We start from the raw sequence: 20,074 nt of genomic DNA, 5'->3' as shown, positions 1-20,074 counted from the left end.
ACAACACTGAAAATATTTGCTATTGGCATTTTATGGAAAAAGTTTGCTGATCCCTACAGCAATTTCCCCACTGCCACGTTATGCCTGGCTTGAGAGCTGAACACACAACTACCCTTGCCTGGTGCTATAGTACACTCCGTACTAATGGTACTGGCCGACTTACCTTTGCACTGATAATATAATATAAAGGGCTGCTAAGAAGGGCAGCATATGTAGTTAAGAAATGTCAAGTTTAAATTGATGTTTTCTTGATTCAGTGGTGTATTTACTTCTGTCCTCTGAACAGATTAAACATTTGCTTGTGATTTAATTATTTCATTTGAGATGTTGAGACGCTTTTTTCCTCCCTGTGTTTCTATGAACAGGATGGTAAGAGTGAGTGGGTACTGGGATTTAGCAGTGTGAGCCCTGCCAGCCACCTCCTTCTTCTCCTATGCTTTCTCTAGTCACATGGGGAATGAGTTCTCTCTCTGCTCACTAATGGGTACCCCTCTTCTCACCACTGCAGTTATTCTATAAGAATGGGCAGCCTTTTCCTGCAAATCGGCCCGTGGGACTAAGAGTTCACATCTCCCATGTTGAGCTGGCAGTGGAAATTCCAGTGACCCAGGAAGTCCTTCAGGAGCCCAACTCCAACGTGGTAAAGGTGGCCTTCACTGTACGCAGGGCTGGGCGTTATGAAATCACAGTGAAGCTTGGTGGATTAAATGTGGCCTATAGTCCCTACTACAAAATTTTTCAACCTGGTAGGTTCTTTTCTTTCTTTCTCTCTTTTTTAAATAACAACTTTATTAAGATTTAATTCACCTACGATACAACTCATTAATTTAAAGCACATAATTCAGTGGTATTTAATATGCATAGAGTTAGTTGTACAACCATTACCACAATTAATTTTAGAACATTTTTATTACCTCAGCAAACCAAAAAAAAAAAAAAACCCAAACCTACTGCCACCGAGCCAATTCCAACTCCTAGTGACCCCCCATAGGGTTTCCAAGGCTATAAATCTCTACAGAAGCCACATCTTTCTCCCAAGGAGCAGCTGGTGGTTTCGAATCACTGACTTTTCGGTTAACAGTTCATCGCTTTTACCACTGCGATAACTATTAACAGTACTTCCCATTTCCCCCAATCCTCTACAGCCCTAGGCAGCCACCAGTTGACTTTCTGTCTCTATGGATTTGCCTATTCTGGACATTTCATATAAACGGAATCATAAACTATGTAGTCTTTTGAATCTAGGTTTTTTTACTTAGCGTAATGTTTTCAAGGTTCACACATGGTGTACTATTTTTTTTTTTTTAATTGCTGAATAATATTCCATCATGTGGATATACCACACTTTGTGTATCCATTTGTCAGTGGATAGACATTTGGATTGTTTCAACTTTTGGCTATATGAATAATCCTGCTGTGAACATTAGTGTACAAGTTTTTGTGTGGACATACACTTTGATTTCTCCAGGAGTGGAATTGCTAGGCCATTAGCCTGGTAAATTCTTACAGGGTCATGGTGCCAGAATAGATGAGAGGTAAATTCTTCCAGTTTTTGAAACCTTTTCAAGTAAAAGTGCCTTGATTCTAACTCCACCTATGCTGCCAATGTATGTTTTACTTCTCACTGAAGAATGCGTGCCCAAGCTTTTGGTATCTAACAGTTGAGGCCTTTATCTCTACTTTTATTTCTTTCTCTCATGTCCTCTGTGCCGGGAAACAGATGCTTTAAAGTCTAAAAGCATAATGTCTGACTCCTGGTTCTGCAGCATATGTTTAGTGCCTTGTGATCCCATAGTCCCGGTGTGCCCTGCCTGGCTTTCTTTTGAGGGTGTCATTAGATACTGGCTAGTTTGATATCCACAGAAATGATAGGACCTTGGGTACCTTTTGGAGTCAAACCATAGTGAGAGAGGCCTTAAGGAGATCTGTGTATCTTTGCTTGACTGATCTGTTTTCTTTCTCTGTAAAAGAGGTAGGCTCTGGATAAGGCGGCTCCGAAGCCATCTCCCCCTCCATATATCTCCTCCTTTGCTTACATCCCTTACTCAGAACTCCTTTCCACAAGATTTATCATCACCCCATCTCCTCGTCACCAGTGGAGAACAATTCATATCCTTATAACATGCATCAGCATTTTGTTTTAGAATTGAACTTTTTCTTTGAGATAATTGTAGAGTCACATGCAGTTGCCAGAAATAATAGAGAGATCCTGTGTACCCCTTACCCAGTTTACCCTCATAGCAACATCTTACAAAACTATAAAACAATATTACAACCAGCATATAAACATTGATATAGCCAAGACACAGAATAGTTCCTTACCATAAGGACCCCTCCTGTTGCCTTTTTATAGCCACACCAATTTCTCCTCCAGAGCCTACCCATTTCTTAACCCCTGGCAACCCACTAGTATGTTTTCAAGTTGTATAATTTTGTCATTTTAATAATATTATATAAACTGAGTGATATAATAAGTAACCTTTTGGCATTAGCTTTTTTTCACTCAGCATAATTCCCTGGAGATTCTCCAGGTTGTTGAATGTATCAACAGTTGCTCTTTATTGCTAAGTAGTCTTCTGTGGTTTGAATATGCCCTTCACCCATTGAAGGGCATCTGGGTTGGTTCCAGTTTTTGGTTATTACGAATAGATCTATTATAAACATTTGTGTGAACTTAAGTTTTCATTTCTCTGAAATAAATGCCCAGGAGTACAGTTGCTGGGTCATATAGTAGCTGAGTGTTTAATATCTTAAGAAACTGCAAACTTTTCCAGAGTGGCTGTAGCATGTTGTGTTTTATGAGTAATCTAGTTCCTCTGCATCCTTGCCAACATTTGATATTGCCACTATTGTTTATATTTGCCATGCCGATAACTGTGTAGTGCTATGCTGTTGTAGTTTTTCTTTTTGTACTCTAGATGAAGGTTTACGGAACAACCTAGTTTCTCATTAGTATACATATTGTTTTGTGACATTGGCTACCAACGCTACAACATGTCAACACTATCCCTTCTCTACCTTGGGTTCCCTATTACCAGCTTTCCTGCCCCTTCCTGCCTTCCAGTTGTTGCCTGTGAGCTGGTGTGCCCTTTTAGTCTCGTTTTGTTTTATGGGACTGTCTAATCTTTGGCTGAAGGGTTAACCTGAGGAGTGACTTCATTACTGAGCTAAAAGGGTGTCCGGGGCCATACTCTCAGGGTCCATCAGGCCAGTAAGTCTGGTCTTCTTTTTGTGAGTTAGAATTGTGTTCTACATTTTTCTCCAGCTCTGTCTGGGACCGTTTATTGTGATCCCTATCCGAGCAGTTGGTGGTGGTAACTGGGCACCATCTAGTAGTGCTGGACTCAGTCTGGTGGAGGCTGTGGTAGTTGTGGTCCATTAGTCTGTTGGACTAATCTTTCCTTTGTGTCTTTGGTTTTCCCCTGCTCCAGATGGGCTGAGACCAGTGGAGTATCTTAGATGGCCACTCAGAAGCTTTTAAGACCCTATATGCTTCTGATGAAAGTAGGATGTGGAACGTTTTCTTTATAAACTATGCTATGCCAGTTGAGCTGGTTGTTCCTTGAGACCATGGTCCCCACAGCCCTTGGCCCAGTTATTTGGTCCTTCAGGGAGTTTGGATGTGTCTGTGGAGCTTCCATGACCTTGCCTTGGGCAAGCTGTGCTGGCTTCCCCAGTATAGTGTTCTGTTTTACCCTTCACCAAAGTTACCACTTATCTATTGTCTTTTTAATGTTTTTCCAACTCCACCCCTCCCCTCCCTCATAACCATCAAAGATTGTTTCTTTTTGTGTGTAAACCTTTTCATGAGTTTTTATAGTAGTGGTCTCATACAATATTTGTCCTTTAGTGATTGACTTATTTCACTCAGCATAATCCCCTCCAGATTTATCCATTTTGTGAGATGCTTTGCAGATTCATCATCGTTCTTTATTGCTGTGTAGTACTCTTTTGTGTGTATGTACCATAGTTTATCCATTCATCTGTTGATGGGCACTTAGGTTGTTTCCATTTTTTTGCTGTTGTGAACAATGCTGCAGTAACCATGGGTCTCTTCATGTGACGGCTCTTATTTCTCTAGGATCTGTTCCTAGGAGTGGGATTGCTGGATCATGTGGTGTTTCTGTTTCTAGCTTTTTAAGGAAGCGCCATATGGTTTTCCAAAATGGTTGTACAATTTTGCATTCCCACCAGCAGTATATAAGAATTCCAATCTCCTTCCAGCGCTCCAACATTTGTTATTTTCTGTGTTTTTGATTTGTGCCAGTAATGCCAGGGTGAAATAGCATCTCATTGTGGTTTTGATTTACATTTCTCTAATGGCTAGTGATCGCAAGCATTTCCTCATGTGTCTGTTAGCTGCTTGAATCTCATCTTTGGTGTCTGTTCATTTCCTTTGCCCATTTTTAATTGGATTATTTGTCTTTTTGTTGTAGAGGTATTGGATTTTCTTATAGATTTTAGAGATTAGACCTTTGTCAGATTTGTCATAGCCCAAAATTTTCCCCAGTCTGCAGGTTCTCTTTTTACTCTTTTGGTGAAGTCTTGATGAGCATAAGTGTTTAATTTTTAGAAGATCCTAGTTATCTAGCTTATCCTCTGGAGTTCCTGTTGTGGTTTTAATTTGCAAATATGGTCACCACGAGTCGGAATTGACTTGATGGCAACTTCCTTTTGTTGTTATTTTTAATGGTTAATGATGCTGAACATCTTTCCATAGGCCTATTTGCTATCTATGTATCCTCTTTGGTGAAATGTCTCTTCGTGTCTTTGCCCATTTTCTAATTGGATTGTTTGTTTTTTTACTGTTGAGTTTTGAGAGTTCTTTATGTATTTGTTGAATATGTGGTTTCCAAATATTTTCTCCCAGCTATAGTTTGTCTTTTTGTCCTCTTAATAGGGTCTTTCACAAAGCAAAAGTTATTAATTTTAATGAAGTCCAATTTATCGTTTCATGGATAATGCTTTTCGTATGAAGTCTAAGGACTCTTCATTTAGCCCCAGATTCTAAAGATTTTCTCCCTTTTTTTTAACCTAAAAGTTTTATGGTTTTACATTTCGTATTTAATACTTGTTTCATTTTGAGTCAATTTGTGTGTAAGGTGTGAGACTTGGTCAATAATTTGTATATAAGATGTGAGACTTAGGTCAAGGTTCATTTTTTTGGCTATGGATATCCAGTTGCTCTAGTAACGTTTGTTGAAAAGGCTGTCCTCCCTCCATTGAATTGCTTTGCACTTTTAAAAAATCAGGTGGGCATATTTGTGTGGGTATGAGTTGGAATTGACTCGACAGTAACTGATTAATTTCTTGGTCCTCTGTTCTGTTCCATTGATCTATATGTGGATCCCTCTGCCAATACCGCACAGTCTCAATTACTATTGCTATATAATAAGTCTTGAAATCAGGTAAACTGACTCTTTACACTTTATTCTTTTTCAAAATTGTCTTAACTGTCCTAGGTCCTTTGGCTTTCTATATAAATTTTAGATTAATCTTTTTTATGTCTACAAAAATATCTTCCTGGAATTTTGGTAAGAATTGTGTTAAACCTGTGTATTAACTTGGGGAGAATTGACATCTTTACTATTTTGAGTGTTCCAGTACATAAACTTGGTACCTCTCCATTTATTTAGATTTTTTTTTTTTTTATTTCTTCCGTCTGTGTTTTGTAGTTTTTAACACACAAGCCTTGTACCTGTTTTGTTAGATTTACACCTTTTTTTTTTTTTGAGTGATTGTTCAGCACTGATTTTTAAAACTTGCCTCACTCATACATTCACAGGAAGAGCCTAGAGCACTATAGACTATAAGTACTATAACTCTCAAGTTCTGTTTTCTTCAAGTCCTTTTCTCATCTTGTTTAGTGCTTGCAGTGGTTGGGCATTTGTAAAAATAAATCCTGAAGTCCATTTGAATTAATCTCTTTATTTCCTGTCTTTTTCTCTGCCTCTTAATAGTGTTGTTTATCCCTAAAAATTGGGACGGGATCCAGCTCTTAAGGACTAACTGATTGAGAGGGTCTTTGTATCCCAAAGAGCACCTTTCTAAACATTAGATTTTATTGTTTTAATTCCAGGAATGGTGGTTCCTTCCAAGACCAAAATTGTGTGCCATTTTTCTACTCTTGTGTTGACTTGTGGGCAGCCACACACCCTTCAAATAGTGCCCCGAGATGAGTATGACAACCCTACCAACAATTCCATGTCCTTGAGAGATGAGCACAATTACAGTTTGTCCATTCATGAGGTAAGCAGCCAACCTTCTTTTTCTGTGTGCTAGGGAGAGTAGGGCTCCTTTCTCCCTCATTCTCACCCTTTCTAATTCACTCTTCTCTCTCCTCCCCTCTGCCTGACTTCTGGGCTGCAGTTTCTTTATTTGGCAATACCTGTCTCATTGGTAGTCATGAGACATTGTATTAAATCATAGATAATGAAGTTCTTTGTACAGAGGAAATTGCCTTGCAAATTGGGAAAATTATATATGTTAAGTGATGTTCTATTTTCTTTCTATAGCTTGGTCCTCAAGAAGAAGAAAGTACTGGTGTCTCATTTGAGAATTCAGTAACATGCAACAGGCAGACTTGCCAAGTGTTCTTGCGACTCACCTTGCATTCTCGTGGGTGCTTCCATGCCTGCATCTCATACCAAAAGCAACCAATCAATAATGGCGAATTTGACATTATTGTCCTAAGTGGTGAGTTGAAAGAAAAGCTGCGATTTGGTCTTATTGCTGAAAAATTTGTTCTTTGCGTGTCTGCCTTCTTCTGACCAGCTTCACATATTTGAGACAAACTTGGCTTAGAGTCCTGTACATAAGGAGCTAGTGATAGGTAATCTTTTTCTCCCCTGACTCCTTATTCCTTGTTACCCTTCAGAGAGTGAAAAGAATATTGTCGAGCGTAATGTATCCACCTCAGGGGTGAGCATTTACTTTGAGGCTTATCTTTATAATGCCACCAACTGTACCAGCACACCGTGGCACCTTCCACCCATGCACACGAGTTCTTCCCAGCGCCGGCCTTCCACTGCTGTCGAGGAGGAAGATGAGGATTCCCCCTCTGAGTGCTACACCCCCGAGAAGGTGAAGAAACCAAAGAAGGTGTACTGCTACGTGTCGCCAAAGGTTGGAATCCCCATTCTTGCTTCAAAATCCCCCTGCCTGAGCCTGCATATACTTGGTATTTGGTAACAGAAATCACGAGATAGTAGTCCGAGAATCAGGGCAAGATCACTGACTTCTAGGAGTTCTAGGACACTAAGAGTGGCTGCTTAAAGTTGAGCAGAGGATTGTGCCACCTTTTCTGTTGCAAATGTTTGGTTTGGACGAGACCGAATCTTTGTTGAGAGATTCTGCTGGAGCACCTGTGGCATTGTGCCCTTTGGTTGCTTCTGGGAAGATTTTTCAAGGCATGGCTCTTAGAATTTTAAAGAAAGATGCTTTTAACAATTCAAAATTACTCAGCATAAAAATCACTGTTGGCCCGTTGTGCTATACTGAGACAATCTGATCTTTCATTCTGTGATTTGCGCATCTACAGTGAAAGGATGGTACTATCAGGCTAGAGGATTAGAACAGAGACATTTTGGCAGAGACAGGAAGGTGAACTGGCCCCTGAGCTAAGAGGCACTTTGTGTTAGGGATTTTCTTTTTAATATTTTTATTTTGCTTATTCAGTCAGCCCTCATAAAAACAAGACTCTGTTAAAACATCCCAGTACATCCTTTTAATCCTATAACCAAAATTAAGTTCTTATTCTGTTAGACTTCAGAACACTTTGCTATGTACCATTCATTATTTTAAAATCTAGCCTTAATTTGGGCTGGGGGGGGTGTGGTAATGGGTGGGCTATAGACAAAACAAGATTGACCATGAATTGATAATTGTCGAAGCTGGGGATAGGCTCATTATACTGTTGTTTTTAGTATGTGTTTGAAATTTTCAAGAAATGACTGCATTTTTTTTCCTTTTGTAAATGGTGTAAAGAGACCTCTCTTTATTCTTATGTAGGAATGTTTATGAACTTTTTGGGGGGTGAATACCTCCGTGTCCTCTCCCTGTGCCACACACACATACAAATCCTTGGTAGCATTCAGTTAGGGGCAAAGCAGTGGGTATGGGCCTCTGGTGTTTCCTGTCCATTGACTTGGAGGAAGTCTCTCTGAGCAGCACCTGGCTGAACAGAAGTAGATTTGATTGTTTTCAGATGAAATCTTCTCTACTCATAAAGTGAAAACCTGATCTCAGATATTTGGAAATTTTAGTAAGACTTGAATATGGAGATTATGAAATATCTTCACGTGAAATGGAATTGTCAGAATGTTTTTAACACGCCTATTTTAAGATAGAGTTGATGTATTTATTTGGTTTTGTACTGACTAAATTATCCTCGTGTCCATCGGGAAAAGTCATTAACATGACAAATGTAGATAAGGGCTCTGATATTTGAACTGAAGTTTTTACCCAAATAGAGCCTTTTTATTTTCTGTATGTTGGCCCTCCAGCAATTCTCTGTGAAGGAGTTCTACCTGAAAATCATTCCCTGGCGCCTTTACACCTTCCGAGTGTGTCCAGGAACAAAAGTAAGTTGAACTTTATTTACATCTGGTTCATGCTGAACAGGTATGGAACTTCTCAGCCTCTTCTTTCTTCCTAGAGGGGCTTTTGGTGTTTCTGGATTTTCTCACTGTGCACACAGGATTCGTTGCAAAAAGAAAGACAGGGTCATTATCTGCTTACTAAGTGGCATGAAAAATATGGAAATTCTAGAAGAATACAGAAACAAGAATTAGCAGCAACTCAAGATACTTCAACGGTTACCTTTTGCCCCTAAGACTATATATATGTGTGTGTGTATATATGTGTGTGTATGTGTATGTACATATATATATATGTTGTTGGAGAGGGTGTTGTAACTCCAGCCTGAGCTTGGTCTCCCACTGTGCTGAGGCAAACTGTTTTAGAGTCAGCATTTGCGTGCATTTATTTTAACAAAGACATTTTTTAAACTTTTCTGGGTTTTTGGCATCTAAACTTTTGCCCAAGGCTTGCGTGTGTCTGTAAAAAACAAAATTTTCACAATATTAAATTTGTGTGTTAACTCATAAACTTTATTTTACAGGTCATGAACCAGGAATGTCTGGTCTGAAAGTCAGATCAGGGTTTTGAAGTGCAGTATAGGCAGAGAAACTTTTGTAACGACAGACAGTCCTGACTGGCCAGTTTAGGTTTCCTCTTCCAGGAGAGTCAATCTATTAACTTAGATTTTGGCTCCTGGAAAGCTGGGAGTTTGTATGGAATGGAAACTTATATTTTGGTTTGCTTCTGTGGGGCTCATCACAATTGTCTCCATTTTGGGACTGGTTTGGTGAGGTTATGCGTTGTTATTTTATAAAAATGACTTTCCTCCAATCAGTTTGCCCAGCCTCTTCAGGCAGCAATTTTTTGCTGTTTTATATCCCCTTAATACTTTCATTCTTCTTATATTTTATGTCGGAAGGTCTATAGTGTTGCCTCTGATCCTTATTAAACACAGTCTCTGCCACCCAAATGATTTAAAATAACATTTATTTGAATCATGGAGCACTGAGGTAAAAAACAAGAGAATGTACTCCTGGTAGATACAGGCTTGGAGAAAACAGGCTGAACTTGTTTTTCTTGGTTGATACAGAAGGGTAGGATTGTGGAGGGCTTTTGCCGGCTTTGAGGGTTTTGTAGATTCTTTTTTTTTTTTATTTCTTTGCTAGTTTTCGTACCTTGGCCCTGACCCTGTCCATAAGCTCCTCACACTGGTGGTGGATGATGGCATCCAACCTCCCGTGGAGCTCAGCTGTAAGGAGAGGAACATTCTAGCAGCCACTTTCATCCGCTCCCTCCATAAGAACATAGGTAAGCTTGGTCAGGGACTGTGATGTGGAAGGCTGCAGTCCCAGCTGTTCCTGGTGCACGAGGTATAGAGGTGGGACCCACTGATGTCTTATCATAAGGCTGTAACCATGGTGGCTCTTCCTGTTCCTCAGGAGGCTCTGAGACCTTCCAGGACAAGGTGAACTTTTTCCAGAGAGAGCTTCGGCAGGCACATATGAAAAGACCACATTCCAAAGTCACCCTGAAGGTCTGCAGACAAACCTTGTTGGAATCGGTGGGTAAAGTTCATCTTCGTCAGCAGTTGCCAAAGTTTTCCAACTGAGAATCTCTTTAGTATTTGAATATATTCTGCAGGTTATCTTTTTTTACAACCTAAATTTCTCTCTTCAAATATACCTGTAAAAGACTATTCCTTTGTTTGTGTGATATATTCAGCCTGGAGCAGATCTGGTAGAGATATATTACTGAGGGGAAAGACTAGTTGACACAGTGGCTTTAAAAATCTGCACTAAAGCCTGGTTCCCGAGAAATCTCATGGAACGCCGAAGTAGGGCAGGTGCAAGTAGTTGTTACAGAAGAAAATTCTTGTTATTGAATCCCTGGGATAGAAGGACTGTTGTTGAGTTAAAAAAGGAAGTGATTTTTGTTGTCACTCTGGTCTGATGGAAGAGGAACACCTGATGTGTGTCTGTCTCCACCAGACAGACACTGGCACAGGTCATACATTCCCTGAGAATGAGAAGGCCTGGTCCCTGTCCAGAAAGGGTTTGTGATGTTTGGCTCTGGTAGGTGTGCCTGGAAACCCCTTTCCTCAGCCACATTCTCCATGTGGCATGACTCCCTGTCTGAACCTAGCCTTGTGGATAAAGATGTCTAGTGGATGAACTATACTTTACTGAAAACCAGGGCTCTTGGTTCTCTTGATAACAGCTTACAATTTTTACTTCTTTGTGCAGGAATTGTCTCATTATTAAAATGGGGATTGTAAAAAAAAAAAAAAAAAAAACTTGAACTTTACAAAAAACAGCTGTCAACTTTAAAGCAATGGTATAATTATTATTTTTTTTAAAACCTTTTCTTCTGGAGATAAGTGCATTATAAATCTAAAATGGTATTATTCAGGCTTATTTCTGATTAATATGTCTAGTTTGAGTACCAATGGCTAGTTAAATGGACAACAGCAATGCTCTTATGTTTTTGTCTTTAACACCCAAGGGATGCCAGCCAGTGTTCTGACAGTTTCCTTCCTTTCACTGCTTTCCAGTCTCTGAAAGCCACTCGGAATTTCTCCATCTCAGATTGGAGCAAGAACTTTGAAGTGGTTTTCCAAGATGAAGAAGGTCAGCTTTGAAATTTCATGTTCAGCTTTTTTAACTCTCTTCTCCATTTTCACCCTCTCTCTAATCCCCTCTCCCTTAGAAAACAAAACAAAATAAAACAAAACTGCCTTTTTCCAAGGGAAAAAGAAACCACGAGTCAAGAAAAACAGGGTAACTTGTACCAGCCAGATGGCGTGGTGGAGCTTGTAGCGTACAGACACACACGGACTGAGAGGGAGAGCTCAGAGAGTTGTGACCAAAAGGGCAAAGTAAGCCATGGAGAGCCAAGAGAAGTGTCCATTTCCTGGGGTCTCTCTTCTCGCAGGTTTCCACACTGGGGTGGTGGGGGGAATAGCTTAGTGATCAGAATACCTTTAATCCTACAGAAAGGGGTAAGGCTTCAAAAAAGCCGACGTTTTAACCCCTGAATCTGTTGCCCTGAGAAAATTTTTGAGCCTTTTTACTGAAACGATATCCCCTGAAGTTATTTTCAAACTAAAGAGTTTAGCTGAATTAGTAAAGAAAGTTCACCTTGAGCATTGCGCTCTTTTGAAGAATTATCTATAACACGTCAAATTGACAACAGTAACTCTAAAGCATAGATTAGTAGTTTATGGGGCAGTGAGTTTAAGTTAATGGCGGTGAAGCAATATGGGGAGAGAGAGTGAGAATGATGACACAACATGAAGAATGTAACCAATGTCATTGAACTGTACATGTAGAAATTGTTGACTGGGGTGTATGATCTACTGTGTATACTTTCACCAAAAATAAATATGAAAAAGAAGTCCACATTTTAGGTGAATTGGGATGGGGAAACAGTAAGGTGGTGGGTTGGAGGGAATTTGGAGAGTATAAAATGATGAATAAAAGAACAAAAATGATAAGGAGAGGTAGGCCAGAATCAGTTCTGTCTTTATTATGCTTCTCAGCTCTGGACTGGGGAGGGCCTCGCCGGGAATGGTTCGAGCTGATCTGCAAGGCGCTATTTGATACCACCAATCAGCTCTTCACTCGATTCAGTGACAACAACCAAGCATTAGTAAGTCTGTGACATTCCTGCAGGTGGGTGGAAAACAGGGATTATGTTACAATGGATGGAATAACAAGAGTTTAAAGTTACAACACTGTCTTGGGAGCCTGACAAACCTGTGTCGTGTTCTTAATTTTGATACTTAGAATGTGACCTTATCAGGTTGCTTCCCTTCTCTTTGCCATTATTATTTCATCTGTAAAGTAAGAGAAAATACAGGCAGATATTATTTGGCTGAAAAATATTATAATGCAATGGATAGTCTACTAATTAATATTATGTTGTTGTTAGGTGCCGTCGAGTCACTTCTGATTCATAGTGACCCTGTGTACAATAGAATGAAACATTGCCTGGGCCATCCTCATAATCACTGTTATGCTTGAGCCCATTGTTGCAGCCACTGTGTCAATCCATCTGATTGAATGTCTTCCTCTTTTTCACTGACCTTCTGCTTTAGCAGGCATGATGTCCTTCTCTAGGGACTAGTTCCTCCTGATAAAATATCCAAAGTATGTGAGATGAAGCCTTGCCATCCTTGCTTCTAAGGAGCATTCTGGCTGTATTTCTTCCAAGACAGATTTGTAATTCTTTTGGCAGTCCATGGTGTATTCGGTATTCTTCGCCAACTTCACATCAGTTCTTCTTCGGTTTTCCTTATTCATTGTCTAGCTATTAATATTATAATATAATAATAATAATTATTATTACTATGCCGCATTCTCAAAACATACTAGAAACAATTGTTTTCAGTTCTAGGTCTTTGAATAAGCAGAGGTATCAGGAGTATAGAAGTAGGCCTTGGCTGAGAGAAGCTCTGGTTTAGAGAAAAGGCATTGAATCATCCACTGATAAACATTCACACTTGGCCAGGGAACACAAATAAGTGTTCAGCTCAAAAAACTTAATGTAGGATTCTTCAACTTAACATAAGTCCGTCTTTGCCCTTTATTCTCCAATCACTTTGAATTACTAAGTGGTGGTTTTTTTGGGTACCAAAAGATTGATGCCACTTGGATGGACTTTTTGACCCTGACACTGAAGTTCTTGCTCCTTTAGAATGGGACTGGGAAAGAAGGGTCTCTCCAGGATTAGGTGTGAAGAAAAAGGGCCCAGAGCCATTCAGTTTCTTTCTTTGGCAGGTGCACCCCAACCCTAACCGCCCTGCTCATTTGCGGCTGAAGATGTATGAATTTGCAGGGCGGCTGGTGGGCAAGTGCCTCTATGAGTCCTCTCTAGGTGGAGCCTACAAGCAGTTGGTCCGAGCTCGCTTTACCCGATCTTTCCTGGCTCAAATCATAGGACTACGTATGCATTATAAGGTAATGTCTTAGGTGTGTGTGTTTTCTAGTAAGGCCTCTGTCATTTATGCTGAAATCTCTATCTTGAGCTTATTATTCCTAAGGTTGAAGGAGTAACGGGTTCCAAGCAATTACAAATTTCACTTCTGGGCAAGAGTATTTATGTTCTGTTCTGTGTCTTTTGATCTCCTCAGTACTTTGAAACAGATGATCCAGAATTCTACAAATCTAAAGTTTGTTTTATTCTCAACAATGACATGAGTGAGATGGAGCTGGTCTTTGCAGAGGAGAAATATAACAAATCAGGTCAACTGGATAAGGTGAGAAAGAGGACCAAAGTCTATGGATCCCATATCCCCAGTGTCCTCAAGGGCAGCTCTGTCTAATAGAACTTCCTGTAGTGGTGGAAATGTTCTATGTTTGTGCTGTCTATTGAACACCTGAAATGTGGCTAGTGTCACCAAACAACTGCATTTTTTTTTCATTTTATTTAATTTTAATTAATTTAACATGAAATAACCATACATGGCTAGTTAATGCTATGGTTATTGAACATATTGGGCAAATAAATCATTTTGAAAACTCCTATCCACAGCCTCTCTCTCTGTCTTTTGCCTCCTACTTCAGGTTGTAGAACTCATGACAGGTGGAGCTCAAATCCCAGTGACCAATGCAAATAAAATCTTCTATTTAAACTTGCTGGCTCAGTATCGGCTGGCCAGTCAAGTGAAAGAGGAGGTGGAACATTTTCTAAAAGGTGGGGTCGTGTCTACTCTTGGCCTCAATATTAAAATACCTGTATCCATGGTGTGGATATGGCAGATATGGCTTTAACTTGGCTACTTTGTTTTAGGTCTGAATGAATTGGTCCCGGAAAACCTTTTGGCTATTTTTGATGAGAATGAGCTTGAGGTATGTTCTTACAGTTGCAAACTCCTGTTCTTGACTCAGTGTTTTCATGTGCTCATAAGGAACCAGCTTGTTGTATCTTCTATTCTGAGATGTGGTAGGAGAGCGCTGTATGCAAAAGTTGGTTTCACTCTTGTCACCCTTCCATTCATTGACTCTTTCTTCAGCTTTTTGAAAATGAAAAACCAGCACATAACTTTTTATGAATAGTTTATTTGGAACATGAATTTGTAAAATAAATTATGTAATACTAATTACTATTTGTAAAAACTAATAGTAATATTCATTTATTCATCAAATATTATTGGTACTGGTTGAGTAGTAAAGAATTTTGGTATTATATACAGTCTTCATAAAATCCTGATGACGTTTGAAGTTGATTTAAGGGAATGATAGAGCTTATTTGTTCAGGAAATATTTATTAAGGGAAACCCTGGTGGTGTAGTGGTTAAGAGCTATGGATGCTAACTAAAAGGTCGGCAGTTCAAATCTACTAGGCGCTCCTTGGAAACCCTATGGGGCAGTTCTACTCTGTCCTTTAGGGTCGCTATGAGTCAGAATCGACTCGATGGCAGCAGGTTTGGTTTTTTAGGTTTGTATGCTGTATATGTTTGAGACACGAGGGGGCCGTAGCAGTGACTGAGACAGAGTCCCTGCCCTCATGGAGCTACTTTCTGGTATAGCAGAGAAACCAAAAGGTGTGGTCAGATTTGAAAGTTTTGAACCACAACATTATATAGTTAATATATTCTTATTTCAGATCCTATAAGAAGCAAAAAATGGCTGTAACTTGGTAAATAAACCAAAAAACCCAAACCTGTTGCTCTCGAGTCAATTCCAACTCATAGTGACCCTTTAGGACAGAGTAGAACTGCTCCATGGGATTTCCAAAAAGTGGCTGGTAGATTTGAACTGTAGACCTTTAGTTAGCAGCCAGCCTCTAACAATGTGTTCGATGCCATCCTATAATGGGCAGATACGGTATTATGTGTGTGCAAAAAAAAAAAATCAGTGTGTCTTTGCTTGCTGTTCATAGATGATACACACAATGCAAGTGATTAGTTTTAACTTCCCATAGCTTTTACGAGGGGTGAGTTTGTGCAAACTGTTGCTTGTGGGGAGGTGCTTCTTTAAAAAAAGGAAAAAAAAGTTCCTTGTGGTCTTGCACACTTTTTATTCTAATTCACAGAACTGGCTTAGAGACAAGAATCAATGTCTTACACAATTTTCATCAAATGTTGTACCTTCTACTATGAAATCCAAACTGTCCAGACCTCAACCTTTGTAAAGCTGAAGAATAGCTACTGGTGTGTGTTATTTTTTCATGCAACAAAGCATTTGTAATAGTTTTTAAAAGTGAGTAGAAAGGAGGGACACAGTGTCTTACAGTTGTTCCACGTCCAGCTCATATTTACTCATGAGCTTAACAAGCTCTTTTTGAAGGAGCCAAAGCTCCTTAGGCTTAATTTGGGCTCTTCTTGTCTCTGATTAGGGTGTGTCATTCTTTATAGCTATTGGATGAGTACTCACAATCTAAGTAGCATACTGTGTCCTGAACCAAACTAGGAGATTAATATGATCCTTAGGGCTCTAATGTCATTAATGTTCTCATTTTGGGGATGAAGTAGAGGCAGGGCTAAAGGAAAGGTAGTAAATGTTCAATCCAGAAAAGAAGAATGGATCCAGGGAACAAGGAAAGGCCACCTGGCAAGTTCATCAGTAGGGCTGGGGTCTTTCCCAGTGGGAAAGGGCCTGTCTGTCTGTTCTCCCTGGTATTCTCAGGCTTAGTCCAGAGCAGACTAGCAGGAAACACTTGGCTTCTTTTTTGTCCTTTGTTTCAATTAAAAATCATCCACAATAGCAGTTCTTAATCAGGGGTGCTCATCAGAAACACCTGGAAAACTTCTTCAAAATACATGCACATACTCCACTTCTAGAGATTTTGATTGAGTAGGTCTGAGTAGGGTCTGGGTACTTACATAGTTTTCAGAAGTTCTGTACGTTTCCCCCCACGTTGGGTAGGAACCACTGGCCTGTTACAATTGACTTCCTTAAAGTATTATTCTTGTATTACGACCTCACCTTATATCTTTTTCTTGACATTTTTTTTGTTCCACATTTTGCATGCTAACATTGGTAATTTTGACCTTATGTTGGGTCTTTGTCCCTCTGACTGTCCTAGTAACACCTGACTGCCTTTCTCCAGCTGCTGATGTGTGGGACTGGAGACATCAGTGTGTCTGACTTCAAAGCCCATGCAGTGGTGGTTGGTGGTTCATGGCATTTCAGAGAGAAGGTAAGTGAGCCAGACTTCTTTCAGTTGGCTTTGTGTACTGTGTTTTAAAAACAAAAGTTTCAAAAGAAAAATGTAGAGGAGTCAGAGAGGTGGACATGTTGGCTGGAAAAAATGATATAAAGACAGGTGGTTGGTTATGCAGGCAGAATGGAGCCCTGGTCCCTAAGGGTTGCCATACCAACTGCAGCAGGAGCAGTAAGCTGGAAATGCAAAAAAGTAGAACCAAGCAATCAGCAAGTACCTTTCTGACGGAGCAACAATCTGAACTCCTGAAGAGGTTGTCAGCTCTAACCATTCCTACCCATGTCCTCAGAGCTGCCACTGGGGCACACCCCCACTAAGGGCTGAGATTCTAGGCTGCATACTGTATATGATCCCAGCCTGTGTTCTCCCTCCCAGGTCATGAGGTGGTTTTGGACTGTGGTTTCCAGTTTGACCCAGGAGGAGCTGGCTCGGCTGCTTCAGTTCACAACAGGTTCCTCTCAGCTACCACCTGGAGGCTTCGCTGCCCTCTGCCCCTCATTCCAGATTATTGCGGCTCCAACCCATAGCACGCTACCTACTGCACACACGTGGTAGGTAGCTGACGGTTCAGTGCATGCCCTTGGGGATTATTTTTCCAGCCCTTGCCAGTGTTCTGGTGGTAGCAGTTAATCACTTCTCTCCTTGCCCTTCCAGTTTTAACCAGCTGTGCCTCCCTACATATGACTCGTATGAAGAGGTGCACAGGATGCTGCAGCTAGCCATCAGCGAGGGCTGTGAGGGCTTTGGCATGCTCTGATCACTGTCCTGTCATCCACTCAGCTCCTGAATGGGCGCACGTTACAGACACCGTAACCTCTGGCCCTAACACTCATGTGACCATCAACCAGAAAATGCCGCATGTTCCCTGTGTCTGGAGTATTTTGTCTTCAACAAGCCTGTCTTTACCTCAGTCCCTTCTTGCCCATATCCACCACAGGCCACTTCGGCATGGTACGTAATCTGGGCTCTAAGTTCATTCCCAAGAAGAGGACCGTGCTGCTGTAATTTAATTTGGTTCTTTGAAGATCTTAGTTGGTGGAGCTGCCTCAGTAGCTGAGGGAGATTGCACAAAGGGCTGAGCTCTGTTGGAAATTTGGTGTGCAGAAAGTCTGAAGTCCACATTTGCTCCAACTCCTGCTGCTAATACTCCTTGGAGGTACGTTGTTTGGCCCTCAGTGCAGACCTGACTGGTACCCAAGTCCTTCTCTGTAAGGAGGGCATTTGTCTCTTCTCATCAGGAGCCAGGAGAAGCACAGAGAGGAAATGGCCCACGTGTGCAATTTTTAGTTTCATTCCTTTGCACAGTGGCGGGTACAGGACTACCTATAATGGGGACTGATAGCTCAAAAGGATTTTTTTTTTTTTTTATGGTATCAAAACTGGAAAAGGAGCTTTCCCACAGGCATTTCTGGAAATGATTAGTAATCCACAAAGAAGAACTCTCCAAGCTTTTTCTTGAATTTCAGCCAGGTGAGAAAAGCAGACAGAAGATCTAAGAATGTGAGCTATAGCTGGGCTGTAGCCTCCATTGCTGAACATGATCCTCCTGTAGGGTTATGGGGCATGCCTAGGCACATACCTGGCTTGAAGACTACTGATGATTTTCCTGCGTTTGTTCCTTACACTGAGGTGTGGCTGGGCCTGGCCACTTCCCTTCCGAGTTACACAGTCTGCTAAGAGCTAGGAATTCTTCTCTGACATGACTTCAGAGGGTCCCACCAGGTCTCTCTTCTAGATTTCTACTGAAGAAAATTTTGTAGCAAAGGAATGAGACAGAATAGCATGCCAGGGATCCCTGATTCTCTTTTTGCTTGGTGTTCTCTGGCAGCACTGAGGCAAGGAAAGAGGGACCAGGAGTTAAAGTGCTTGTCACGGTTCCTTTCCCTTGGGGTCAAGACACTGGGAGCAGACACAGAGCTGTGTCACGCACTAAACACATAGCTGTCCCAGTGACTTCACTCCCTCAGGTACCTGAAAGGGGAACTGAGGAGGGAGGAAGATATATTAGGTTCACAGTAGGGTGATGATTGAAGAGAATCTGCAGCCGTCTCTTGGAAGATGACAACATCCTTTTTCACTACAATTTGGATGAAAATTGTTTCAGGATCCAAAATCTCATTGACTCCCCAAATTTCTGTTTTTAAGAAGGCTTTGCTGCAAGTTACAATTTCCAGTGGAGCATTCACTCTGAGAATATTACAAGCCATCTTTATTGCCAAAACCCAGCAAGTACACGGAGTCCTGAGACGAGGCAGGACTTGTGGCAATGCCTTGGCCTCCTGGAAGCATGTCTGAGCCCTCCCTCCCCCGCCCCCCCCCCGCCCACGCTGGGCGGAGATCCGAGTAACAAGCCCTCCGAAGCTGCTGTGGTTCCTGCCTGACTCTCTCCTTTGCAGTTGTCATTTTGCCCTTTCTTGGCGTGGGTGCTGACCTCCCTCATCCTTGGGGTCCAGGATCCAGCACCAGGGCTGGATCTACACCCCAGGATCCTCCATGCCACATGGTCACTGCTCTCCTCAGGGACCAGGACAAGGTGCTGCTGTTTGCCCCAGTTTTTTCCCATGGGATATGCACAGGCAAGTTCAGTCGTCACGACCATGATGCTGCCCCTCGGGCCCATGTAGGGATTTCCAGGTTGGGGCACGTGGGCTGGTTCTGCTGTCTCTGGCAGTTGTTGCACTTCTGGATCCTGCATTCACCACTCCCGCAGCCTTCAAGAGACTGAAGCCGGAGATCACGTTGACTTTCTTGGCCAGATCTGTCATTTTTAGCTCTGGTCATAGCTCTTTTTCAGAGAACCCTGGTCACCATTGCATCCCAACTGGGCCAGTGTCATCCCCGTGGTGGTCCTTCAGCACCAGAGTCTTTGTTTAACAGAACCCTTTGGTATATTGTGGTTTTCTATTCTTCCAGTTTACTCCCTTTCTTCTAACTTTATTCAAAAGGATCTTTGTTCTTTTTTGCCTCTCCTTTTATCTTTTTTTTTTTTTTTTTTTTCCTAATTCTGCTTTGTTACTAGCCAGTGTAAGGAAAAGACAGAAGGGAGAGCGTCTATTATTTCTTGAGCAGTTTTCAATTCACATTTTTTATTTTGGTCAGTTCTCTGATTTATTCCCTTCTGCCCCGGTACTTGGGGCCAGCTAACCTCCTGGCCTTTTAGCTTCTTTGAAGGAGACCAGGCACCAAGTGATCACCAAGGAGAATGTCGGCGTGCTTCAGAAACTTTGGCAGAGAACAAGCCCTGCTGCAAATTCATCAGGCCAAACGACAGGCCAGACAGTCGCAGCTGATGATGTAAATATTTTGTACAGTAAATAAATAAATGTTT

The 20,074-nt window shown here is 41.2% G+C and overlaps 1 protein-coding gene across 7 annotated transcripts in view; it reads left to right on the top strand.

The window, feature by feature from the left end:
* The window catches only part of AREL1 (apoptosis resistant E3 ubiquitin protein ligase 1), a 41,177-nt gene extending 21,445 nt beyond the window's left edge, over positions 1-19,732 (top strand). For 6 of the 7 annotated variants that reach the window (XM_010588747.3, XM_010588746.3, XM_064292749.1 and 3 more), the window contains exons 5-20: positions 509-746; positions 6,080-6,249; positions 6,516-6,696; positions 6,878-7,125; positions 8,505-8,582; positions 9,747-9,888; positions 10,020-10,141; positions 11,132-11,207; positions 12,119-12,228; positions 13,359-13,538; positions 13,712-13,837; positions 14,145-14,274; positions 14,371-14,429; positions 16,633-16,722; positions 17,122-17,297; positions 17,401-19,732. In XM_010588747.3, coding sequence (XP_010587049.1) covers positions 509-746; positions 6,080-6,249; positions 6,516-6,696; positions 6,878-7,125; positions 8,505-8,582; positions 9,747-9,888; positions 10,020-10,141; positions 11,132-11,207; positions 12,119-12,228; positions 13,359-13,538; positions 13,712-13,837; positions 14,145-14,274; positions 14,371-14,429; positions 16,633-16,722; positions 17,122-17,297; positions 17,401-17,503 — 2,229 coding nt within the window. In that variant the 3' untranslated portion in view covers positions 17,504-19,732. Of the gene's footprint in view, positions 1-508; positions 747-6,079; positions 6,250-6,515; positions 6,697-6,877; positions 7,126-8,504; positions 8,583-9,746; positions 9,889-10,019; positions 10,142-11,131; positions 11,208-12,118; positions 12,229-13,358; positions 13,539-13,711; positions 13,838-14,144; positions 14,275-14,370; positions 14,430-16,608; positions 16,723-17,121; positions 17,298-17,400 lie in introns of those variants that run through there. The other variant, XM_023546364.2, reaches the window with a different exon arrangement.
* Positions 19,733-20,074: the final 342 nt, after the last annotated feature.

Source organism: Loxodonta africana, chromosome 10, assembly GCF_030014295.1.
Source record: "Loxodonta africana isolate mLoxAfr1 chromosome 10, mLoxAfr1.hap2, whole genome shotgun sequence".
NCBI classification, from domain to species: Eukaryota; Metazoa; Chordata; class Mammalia; order Proboscidea; family Elephantidae; genus Loxodonta; species Loxodonta africana.
Note: the sequence above shows the minus strand (reverse complement) of the source record. Positions and strands in the feature narration are given on the sequence as shown.